Below are 11,808 nucleotides of genomic sequence, written 5' to 3'. Positions count from 1 at the left end.
CAAATCAGTCCTGAACATTTTCCAAAGACATCCAGCCCTTTCCTACTTGGATCACCGATCGACAGCGTGTGTGCCATGTTTAAATATTTCATTCTTGTAATTATATGTATACGGCATGACAACGTGTGTGCTTTGCATGATTTTTCGCTTTCCATGAATCGGTGCCGTTTTATCGATTTCGTTGATATCGTGTTTGCGTGTATGTTTGTATGTGTTTATCATGATCATGGCGGCACCGGTTATGTAAATTTGTACGTTCGCCGTGCTTGATGTGGTGATATGCTCTTGATCGGTGCTTAAAATGCTTTATCGTTTAAATCGAAACCTCACATGAATTGGGTTAATCATGCAAACTCGACCTAAAATTAACTTTTAAATCCTAAGGCGATCGGGAATTAGGATTCGCATCGGACGGTCATCAATGATCGGCTCGACGGTCCGAAACTCGAATATTTAGAGCATCTGGCAAAACATTAATTAATTTAATCAATAATTCCACTAACGGGGTAATTGAACGTTCACACGATTAATTAATTCACTTGGCCCTAATAATTTTGTACGAATTGGTAATAAACCGGTAACACGCGTCGATAGGTTGCAAACGTGCGTTGGTGCCCTTCTCAAAACTTGCAAATTTTATAAAACTCGAGACACGTAGTTCGATGTGACATGGATGTCCAGGAAGGACTTGCGCGTCTTGACTCGAGGCCTCACCTGATTTCAGGAAACTCAGGTCGGGATGTGGAAGTTCTTCTTAGATCACTTCCGGATAGATTAACCGATCTTTTGGTTTTCTGGGGTTCTTGACAACCTTGGAGGGTCCAGGGGATCGGTTAGCGCCGGTCACAGGCCGAGGCGGCCCGCGCCGCATGATCTCTCTTTTCTGAAAATATTTTCACCTCAAGGGCAAAATCGTCTATTTGCAACTTAGCGACACCCCTAGGGTTAGAATAATAGAAACACTACGGTATTAGGGTAGGGATGGGCTACCTGTCTAGGCGCAGCTTCATCTGCACAGCCCGCTCTATCCGACCGATGAGTTTTTTATTACTCTAGCATAGTCTCGGGTAGTTAGTTCGGGTGGATTAGCTCAAAATACAAATACCGAATTAATTGTATACTCGGCTAAGACAAAATGGGCAATAGTGGGATAGGCACTAGGTTTTAGGATGTACAGGCGGAATCAATGTTTGGTAATAACCTGTAACAACCGTAGTGTCACAACATAGAACAACCCTAAAAATAACCCACAAACACAAGGCTTGACAACAGACGTCACGTACGTCAGGTCCTCATAAAATAATGCCAAATGCGAAATACCTTCCCGAGGCGATCCTTGATCGATTCACACCTTGTACCTACTTTGTTTGTTTTAGGGTAGGATTTGTATGCCAAGATACCCCGGTTAATAATCGGTTAATTCACGTAAATTCGGCAATAACAAAATCCCGTTGTTTGCTTATTTATGCCCGTTTTGTTACATTCTTGCACTTGTTTTGTTATGCGGATCGAGCTCGATCCCTTAGGATGCGACCCATAGGGGATCCAACGCCCCACCGTAGATCACGGGGTCCAATTCCCCTAACACTGAGCGCGCATATTAATTTCAATTTTGGTCTTTTCAAACCACCCGGTGAGCACGAGTGGAATAATAACCGAACGCGATTCGACCGGGATTCAGTTGTCGTAATTTGTATTTTATTTATTTGAGAGGACAATGTAAGGATTTATGTTGTACATTTATTCATGTAAGAATCCCGGTCGGAGAGTAGACGGTCGGAGTGTTCCTTCGAATTTACGGTGTCAAAACGCGTAAGATGAGCGGAACTTAATTGAGCGGTAATTAAATTAAAATGGCAAGCTTAGACAAGCTAGAGTACCGATAGGGCATGCGAGATATAGGCTCGCATGTAACAGAACCCCCGAATTCGGAACCTCGAGTTTCGCAGACCATATGCCTTAGCAATTAGGTGTACCCCGTACCCCTAGACCCGGGTAACTTGCCGGCCCTCGACCTTTCGGGTCGTAAAATGGCAAGTGGCGACTCCTTCTCACGTGCCTCCGTCGCGCATCCCCAGGAAGGTGGACACTCCCAAGCCGCGTTGCATAGGCGCGCGCACGCGTGCCCCGACGAGATGAAATTCGGGTGCGCACAGCTTGGCGACTCCGCTGGGGAGACTTAGAGGGTTCGGGCTCGTTCCCGCTTGCTTTGTTTGCTTGTTTATTTACCGCTTTCCGCATTTCCCGCTTATCTACTTAACGCACTTTTATTTTCCGCACATGCATTGCATATCATACTAGCTTCTAGGTACCTATGGGTCGCGTCCCACGACCGGTAATAGGAGCATAGGTTAGATAGGGGTTCGAAGTAGGGGTACGGCGCGCAGTTCGACTGCCGTTTAGGCCTTGAAAAGAATCCCGCTCGGTTTCAAGGAATTAACACCCTTGAGTCGAGAGCCCCCATCCTTACGTAGCACGGTCCCTGTAGCACTAAAACCATGCATTCTGCAGGAGCTTCATGCCATCCTCCAACTCGGCTTCAACGACAGTCCATTGAGTCGGCCTGCGCGCCATTTGAGTCTTTTCCAATTTCGAGAGACATGTACATACACCTTGTAATTCAATTAAGCCGTGGGCATTTACATTTCCGCATGCATACATCATATAATTTTCAAAATTAGGGTGTCACTCGCATTGATGAGTCCTAAGTCGATTTTCCTTTCATCTTGGTAAGGGATGTCGCGCCCGGCCTCCTTTCCGCGCCTCGACAGGATCACACCACCACTGGACGAAATCAACCGCATATGGATAAGCCTGCGCCGAATTGATCAGGACTACATCACCGCCTTCGTCGGAGATGTACCTCTGTTGTCCGCTCGTCGGGTAGACTGGAATTTTCTCGGAGCTGCTGTAACGTTTTGGGATCCAGCACACGCCGTCTTCAACATCCAGGGCACCGAGCTCGCGCCTACTATTGAGGAGTATAGGACCCTCATCGGCCAGACCACAGTCACTCACGGAATTATGGAGCCTAATTTCCAGACTACTCGACCAGTTCTAGTTTCGCGCCTACTCGGGGTGCAAAGGTCTTCGCTGCAGGCCGAACTCGCATATTCCGGCGGTACAGAGATAATAACTGCGAAACTACTCCGTTTTATCGATTCACAATCACGCGTGGTCCGAGGGGATCTTTTCCAAAAGAATTTGTGTCATGCAGTTTTACTTTTGATTTTTGGGACTCTTTTATTCCCTCGCGCAGCTGATCGTATAGACGCAACTTTAGCTAGCGTCGTCCTCCAAGTGGTCGGAGGCCGCGAGTATGAGGTAGGCCTAGTGGCCGAGACTATCCGGTCCCTCGACCGCATCACACGAACAGCTGATCGTAGGTTGAGAGGGTCCCCAATCCTCTTACAAATGTGGCTTCAAAGTCATGCAAACCCCTTCGGTCTCGTGAGGCCAGTCCTGTTTTTCAGTCGCTCGGGGTCGATCATTTCGCAGTTATTATCTTTGATACGTGTGGAAGAACGCAAGGTTTCCGAGTGGATCAAGATTTTTCGCGAAATACCACCTAGGGGCTTTAAGTGGCGAGCCGCGTGGATGCCACCCGGACCCGCAGCCCTTAGGTGCCCTGATTTTAACGGAGTACCACTCGTGAGTCATGCGGGGTCCACCACATATTTTCCGGCACGAGTGATGAGGCAGTTTGGCAGCCTGCAGACAGTCCCCGAGGACACGGCACGGGCTAAATTCGAACACACTTGGCGGGAGGATCAGACATCCGTGGATCGCCAAAGAGACATCGAACGGGTTTTGGACGCGTGGCGAACCGTGGTCATCGAGCGTCCGTATTTCCCCGAGCATCCAACCCTTGAAGAACAGGATTTCCAGGCTACCGAGGAATATGTCCTCCGTTTCTATCGGTGGGGTCCTACAGCACACGAGGATCTCGCCGACTCTCCACGAGCTGAAGATAACGGACCAACGGGAGCGTCTTTCACCCCGAACGTGGCCATTCAAGCAGAGCTTGCTAACCTCAGGGCCGAGAGAGATCACCTTCGTCGGGAAGTCGCAGAGAAAGACGAGCAGCTTGTGGATCAACGACAATTACAGAGAGAGCTCGCCCAGGCCCGCGCCGAGCTGCAGAGGCGCGAACAGGAGCTGGCACGAGCGAATGTCGCCTTGGAGAGGTTCAGGAAGAGAGCCCGTGGAGGTCCACGCACCCCTTAGGATAGACGCCTCCACCAGGCCCTCACCTGAATCGGTGCTCTCCACGGCAACAGTCACTCGCACCCTGAGCGCGGTGGAAGAACGATTTAGGGCTTGTTTTTAATTGCATTGTATCTTAGAAACCTTTTGAATCAATGCGAGTGACAACATTAGTTTTCAAATCCATGCATCTCATGCACGTCATCCCCTTATTTATTATGTCACACGTTTTTATTTTTAGAACGTAACTCGTTTGCGTAGATATTTACACACTTGTTAATACAGGTAACCATAACTGGCGCCACACCGTTATCTCACTCGTCTGCAATCGAAGATGGCACAGAACAATCAGCTTGCTAGCTCCGAGGAGAACACTCCACCGACGCCGGTTTATTATCAACCGTCCATGACTCAAGCACTGCCACCACTAACTCCTGCAGGCGCACCCCCGGTACACTCGGGAGAAATCCCGCCACCAGTCCCAACATCGGAAGCCCAAGCACCGTCCACCTCTACAGAGGGTGCGGCCCGCATCGTCGCACTGGAAGGCGATATCTCCACATTAAGGGGCACGGTCAATCAGATGGCTGCCGACATGGCCGAGCTCATGGCCCTACTCAGAGCTCCAAACCGCACCTCCTCGAACTCTACTCCGCCTCCGGGGTACGGGCCAACAGTCGACCCAAACCCTTGGGTCCCGCCGACCCATGCTCCGGAAGGTATTGAAGCGCCTGCGATACACGCACCGGCGGGCCTCCCAGCTAACGTCCCTCCGCCATCGGTGACTCTCCCGGCAGCCATTCCTCTTCCACCGTCGAACCCGACTACTCTAGTACCGCCGCCGATGTCCATACCGGTTCCGGCACCGGTTTACGCGGCTCCTCCGCCGATGGTCTTCCCGGCACAGAGCCCCCACGCTCCTGCTCACACAGCCGAGCCTGTCCCATTCCAAGCTCCACAACCCCACATCAGCTTTTCTTACCCAACTCTACCTCCCCTAAACATTCCCATCCCTGAACCGGGCACGCCAACCCAGGCTGTCCCCATAGCTCCACCGACAAACTTTCTCCCGGAAATGGGGACTGAGCAGGAGCAGAGATTGAAGAAGATGGAAGAGAACATCAAAGCCTTACAATCAGGTGGTCCTCGCCTCGATGCCGGCGATTGCGATTGGAGTCTTTTTCCGGGTATGCGGCTACCCCCGAAGATTAAGGTGCCTGAATTCCAAAGGTACCATGGCACTACCGACCCCCGTCACCATCTCCGTCACTACAGGGGAAAGATGCTGCAGTACTGGGACTACGAAGAGTTCGTCATCCACACGTTCCAGGACAGTTTGGCGGGAGCGGCTCTTGATTGGTACATGTCACTGAAAGCCGCGGATATCCCTACATGGACGGACCTTTCGGGCAAATTCATCGACCAGTACAAGTACTGTGCAGAAACGCCCCCGACCCTGTTGGAGCTCAGTACAATGGAGATGGCCGAGGATCAGGGCTTCGAGGCCTACGCAGTAAAGTGGAGGGCTAGAGCGGCGAAACATGTCCCCCCGATCAGTGAGGCGCAGCAGATCCAATTATTCCACTCTACCCTCAAAGGGGCCTACTACTTGCACCTGTTGGCTCACACGTCTTCGTTCTCCAACCTTATCGACGCCGGGAAGAAGCTTGATATCGGCGTTAAGCTCGGCAAGATAGAAGGACCGGCCGAGAAGAAAGAGGGAGAGTCCTCGAAGAAGGTTGCTACTGGGACACCCTCCGCGGGAAACAGGAGAGGAAAAGACGCGTCCGTCAATGCTGTTAACTCAGGGCGCCAAGCCCCCCAACAGTATTCCATCAATTACACGCCCGCACCACCGACCACTCAGGCGTATGCCCCACCTCCGGTGCATTATCAGCAGCAACTCCCAGCGCAACAAGTATATTATTCCGCCCCGCCGGCCTCCTTTCCGTTGCCGGCCCCGCACAATTACGTCCCTATTCCCCCTCCGATCCAACAAAGCAGGCCTCCGGCTTCGAGAACTCCTCAGCCGGTGCAACGGGCTCCGGCCCCGCAGGACCAACAAAGCACTGCGCCGCGGCGCAGACAATTCACACCCCTTCCGGCCCCGCTCTCCCACATATACCGGCAACTCCTCGCAGGCAATAGGATTAAATCAGTAGCGCCTAACCCCGATTTCGACCCCACCATTCAGGATCAGAGTCGGCACTGCGAGTACCATCAGGGCGCACCCGGTCACACCACCGACGATTGTTGGAAGCTGCGGGAGAAGATCCAAGCTATGATTGATGGCAAACAACTCACGTTCAACGCCGTCAAACCTCCGAACGTGCAAGTTAATCCTCTTCCCGATCACGGGTCAAGCTCGGGACCCAGCATTAACATGATCAGTGTTTGCGCCATAGGGGAGTACGAGACCGGGCAGGAGCCATCCGCCCCGTTCGTAATCGAATATGTGCCTGCGGAAACCGGTATAGGGTACGCGGGGTTTGATGCCACGCCCGCCCCATTCGTGATAGATGTCCCCGCACGAGAGCCATATCAAGATAGCAAGGTTCCGTGGACCTACGAAGGGAGTGTCGGGAACCTCGAGCGTCAATTCAGCGTCATGGGCGTGACGCGCTCGGGACGAGTGTATGAAAACCCGGAGGTCGCGAACAAAGGAAAGGCGCCTGCTGCGACATTAGGAATCGCCCCGGAAGCTACGCCGATCCCACAAAAGAAGGTGACCGAAGAGGAAGCCGAGGCTTTTATGAAGATCATCAAGGCAAGCGAGTATAAGGTTGTTGAACAAATGGGCAAGTCTCCGGCCCACATTTCACTACTCGCCCTTCTCTTAAGTTCGGAGCCACATCGTGAAGCGCTCCTGAAGGTCCTGACGGCGGCACAGGTCCCCAAGGAGACGGCTCCAGATCTCATTGAAGAAACCGTTGGTTCGATATTCTCCAACAATATTTCATTCTCGGATGACGAGCTTCCCTCCGAAGGGTACGCACACTCGCGGGCGTTGCACATCGTCTGTAAGTGCAATAACTTCGTGGTAGGCCGGGTCATGATCGACAATGGTTCGGCTCTCAATGTATGCCCTGTTTCCACCCTGAAGCAGATGAATGTGGATCTGAATCGTATTCGTCCAAGCAAGACAGCGGTTCGAGCCTTCGATGGCTCGCGGAGAGAGGTGAACGGAGAGATCGACCTTCTGATCGAGGTAGGTCCATGTTCATTCAATGTCACTTTTCAGGTGCTCGACATCCCCAATGCCTTCAGCTTGCTGCTCGGGAGGCCATGGATCCATTTTGCGGGCGCAGTCCCCTCCACCTTGCACCAAAAGCTTAAGTTCATCGTGGAAGAGCGACTCATCACGGTCAAAGGTGAGGAGGACTATGCGATTTATAAGGAGACGGCTGTCCCCTATATCAGTATTGGGGACGATCAGAACCTCCCCTTCCATTCGTTCGACACCATCTCCGTCATCCGAGACTACGGAAAGGCCGGTCCGTCCCGCGCCGACCGCATGGTGGGGAAGATCTTGCTGCGCCATAATTACATTCCGGGTTCCGGACTCGGAGCACGTGGGCAAGGGATCAACCGCCCAATCGAGATCGAAGAGTACAAGAACAGGAGGGGACTCGGTTTTCGCCCTTCCTGCCACGAGATTATTGAAGCCCGTAGAGGCAAGCGCCCCACCGTCTCGCAGCGTACTACGGGAAGATCAACAGGGGCACCCCAGTTCCGCCACTCTCCCACTTCTTTTCAGGATCACAGCACATCGTCGGAGGTACTCTTGACGGCCCCTCCTCGGATTTAGACGACGCGCTTGTCGATCTGCCAGGCATATACGCCGTCACCGAGGAGACTCCTTCAGGGGTCTACATCCGCCTCGCGCAGGAGAATGAGGAGCTCAACAACTGGACCTCAGTCCCGCGCTACTCGGCTGTAATCGCCGATGTGTAAGGCTATCTTTGTAGACGATGTTTCCCGCGTGTCGGCAAAGTCATAAGCCACACGACGGAAGAGGGGTTTTTGTTATGGCATCAATGTTCCCACCTTCAATGAAATCCCTACATGCATTTTTGAATTCTCGTGTCTCCTTCGTTTCCTTCTCTCTTACTCATTCGCAGCACTTTAAATATTTCTAAGACGACTCGTTTAAATTTCCAGGCTCCACTCGAATCCAAATCTTCGACGCGTCGATTCGAACCCATCCGAAGAACTCCTCGAAGAGCCCCAACCCATATACTTCGGGGAAGGGCTCGACGAGGACGGTCGAGTGCCTGAGATAGAGGAGAGTTTGCACCGCCTCGAGAACCGTCAACTCACCTCAGTTGAGCCAACAGAAGAAATCAACATAGGCACTGAAGAGGAACCTCGCACGCTAAAGATCGGGACGGGCCTCGATCCAACACAACGAGCTCGGATGATCGATTTCTTGAAGGAGTACCAAGAGGTCTTTGCCTGGTCCTACGCCGACATGCCGGGCTTAGATCCGTCGATAGTCAAGCACTCTCTCCCACTCGATACAGAGAACTTCCCGCCCAAACGGCAACACCTACGGCGGCAGCGAGCCGGCCTTCTCCTCCGCATCAAGGAGGAGGTCGTCAAGCAGATAAATGCGGGATTCCTAGAAGTCTGCAATTACTCTGAATGGGTGGCAAACATCGTGCCCGTGGAGAAAAAGGACGGAAGGGTCAGGGTTTGCGTCGACTATCGGGACCTCAACAAGGCTAGTCCTAAAGACAACTTCCCTCTGCCTCACATCGACGTCTTGGTCGACAACACCGCGCGCCACAATCAGTTCTCCTTCATGGATGGCTTTTCGGGGTATAACCAAATCCGGATGGCTGAAGACGACAAGATCAAAACGACTTTCATCACGATGTGGGGCACGTTTTGCTACAAGGTCATGCCCTTCGGGCTCAAAAATGCCGGGGCAACCTACCAACGGGCAATGGTTACGCTCTTCCACGACATGATGCATAAGGAGATCGAGGTCTACGTCGACGACATGATCGCAAAGTCCAAGGAGGGAGAGGATCACCTCGTCAATCTGAGGCGTCTCTTCGAACGTCTCAAGAAGTACAAGCTTAGGCTCAACCCGGCCAAGTGCACATTCGGCGCGAAATCCGGAAAACTGCTAGGATTTGTGGTCAGCGAACGAGGCATCGAGGTCGATCCTGACAAGGTGAAAGCGATTAGGGAGTTACCTCCGCCATCAACAGTGCGCGAGGTACGGAGCTTCTTAGGACGACTGAACTACATCGCGCGTTTCATCGCGAACTTATCAGATAAGTGTCAACCCCTCTTCCGGCTGCTTCGTAAAAATGCAGCAATTGAATGGGACGACGATTGTCAGAAGGCCTTTGACGATATTAAGACATACTTAGTTCAGTCGCCGGTGTTGGTCCCGCCCACGCCAGGTCGACCTCTCATTCTTTACCTGACGGTGCGCCGGCAATCATTGGGGTGCATGCTGGGACAAGAAGATGAGTCCACACGCGCAGAACATGCCATCTACTATCTGAGCAAGAAGTTTACTGAAGGGGAATCCAATTACCCGGAGATTGAGAAGATGTGCTGCGCACTGGTGTGGGTCATGCAGAGACTTCGACAGTACACCCTCTATCACACTATCCGCTTGCTGTCGAAAGCGGATCCCCTGAAATATCTACTTGGTAGCCCATCCTCCATGAGGAACATTGCAAAGTGGCGCTGTCAACTGACGGAGTACGACATCGAGTATGTGCCCCGCACATCAGTCAAGGGGCAAGCAATTGCAGACCATTTGGCGGAATTTCCCATCGAGGATGACACGCCGATCAACTCCGACTTTCCAGACGAAGGGATCCTCCGAGTAGATGAGGAGGAGGATGGGACCGCGTGGAAGATGTATTTCGACGGCGCGGTGAATTCCACCGGTTCTGGTATCGGCGCAGTGCTGATATCCCCGGACGGACGTTATTACCCGATTGCAGCAAAAGTTAATTTTCTCTGCACCAATAATGTGGCCGAATACGAGGCATGCATCCTTGGCTTGCAAGCAGCGATTGATTTCAAGGTGAAGGAGCTAGAAGTGTTCGGAGATTCAATGCTCACAATCTTCCAAACGTTAGGGCAATGGAAGACGAAAGACGCAAAGTTAGTACCATACCACGAGTATCTCGAGGAGTTAGCGGAGAACTTCGAGAAAATCTCGTTCACCTACACGCCACGTATCAAGAATCAGTTTGCAGATGCACTTGCGACACTGGCATCAATGGTGAGCATCACAAAAGAAAACCTCATCGAGCCACTTGAGATCGAGATTGCCAAAGGCCCGGCTTACTGCGACACAATCGAGGCGACCGATGAACAGCCATGGTACGAAGACATCAAACATTTTCTGCAAACTGGCCAATACCCGACATTTGCCAACCGTCGGGACGGAAAACACTTAGGCGACTCACAGCGCATTACTTCCTGAGCGGAGAGACTCTCTACCGCCGTTCCTTCGACGCCACGCTACTCCGGTGTGTTGACGAAAACGAGGCACAACGCCTCATGGGAGAGATACATGAAGGGAGTTGTGGACCCCATATGAGCGGTCTCATGCTCACCAAGAAACTCATGCGCCTAGGTTACTTTTGGTCCACCATGGAGGCCGACTGCGCCAAACACGTCAGACACTGCCACTTGTGCCAGGTCTATGCCGATCAGATCAAAGCACCCCCCAATGAGCTACGCCCGATGGCGGCCCCGTGGCCCTTTTCAATGTGGGGCATTGACGTGATCGGCCCTATCAATCCCAAAGCATCCAATGGACACATGTTCATTTTGGTGGCAATTGACTACTTCACCAAGTGGATCGAGGCCATAACGCTCGCTTCGGTCACCGCAAATGCCGTGGCACGTTTCCTTAAGCGCGACATCATCGCCCGATATGGAGTCCCCGAAACAATCATCACCGACAATGCTAAGAACCTGAACAACAGGATCATCGATGAGCTTTGTGAGCGATTCAAAATACACCACCGCAATTCCACACCATACCGTCCCCAAATGAACGGTGCGGTGGAGGCTGCGAACAAAAACATCAAGAGGATCATCGAGAAAATGACGGTGACCTATAAGGATTGGCACGAGATGCTCCCTTTTGCGCTCTTGGCATATCGAACGTCCATCCGCACTTCAACCGGGGCAACTCCGTACTCCCTAGTCTACGGCATGGAAGCAATCCTCCCAATCGAAGTGGAGATTCCCTCCATGAGGGTCCTCGCCGAGTCCAAGCTCGAAGAAGCAGAATGGGCGAAGCAGCGCTACGAACAGCTCAATCTCATTGACGAGAAACGGCTAACAGCGCTCTGCCACGGTCAATGCTACCAACAAAGAATGGCTCGAGCGTTCAATGCAAGGGTTCGCCACCGCGAATTCCGCCCCGGTGATCTCGTCCTACGAAAGGTCTTGCACATCACACCTGACTCTCGGGGCAAGTTTGCATACAAGTATGATGGACCTTTCGTCGTCAGGGAAGTCTTCTCCGGAGGGGCAATTATCCTAAGCGATATGGACGGGACCGAAAACGCACTCCCGGTCAATGCCGATGCCCTTAAGAAGTACTACCCTTAA

The 11,808-nt window shown here is 52.2% G+C and overlaps 1 protein-coding gene across 1 annotated transcript; it reads left to right on the top strand.

Moving 5' to 3' along the window:
- Nucleotides 1–4,540: 4,540 nt before the first annotated feature.
- LOC116190138 lies at nucleotides 4,541–11,808 on the top strand. Its single transcript, XM_031519797.1, has 4 exons — nucleotides 4,541–7,139; nucleotides 7,251–7,625; nucleotides 8,532–10,529; nucleotides 10,592–11,808. The coding sequence occupies exons 1-4, from the start codon at nucleotides 4,541–4,543 to the stop codon at nucleotides 11,806–11,808; spliced, it is 6,189 nt and encodes a 2,062-aa protein (XP_031375657.1).

The sequence above is a fragment of the Punica granatum genome, unplaced genomic scaffold (genome assembly GCF_007655135.1).
Source record: "Punica granatum isolate Tunisia-2019 unplaced genomic scaffold, ASM765513v2 Contig00325, whole genome shotgun sequence".
NCBI lineage: Eukaryota > Viridiplantae > Streptophyta > Magnoliopsida > Myrtales > Lythraceae > Punica > Punica granatum.
Note: the sequence above shows the minus strand (reverse complement) of the source record. Positions and strands in the feature narration are given on the sequence as shown.

Coding starts and splice junctions, on each gene's coding strand:
- LOC116190138 (XM_031519797.1), top strand. CDS start 4,541: ATGGCACAGAACAATCAGCTTGCTAGCTCCGAGGAGAACACTCCACCG. Junction 7,140..7,250: donor TCTCATTGAAGAAACCGTTG/GTTCGATATTCT, acceptor ACTTCGTGGTAG/GCCGGGTCATGATCGACAAT. Junction 10,530..10,591: donor TGCCAAAGGCCCGGCTTACT/GCGACACAATCG, acceptor CATTTTCTGCAA/ACTGGCCAATACCCGACATT.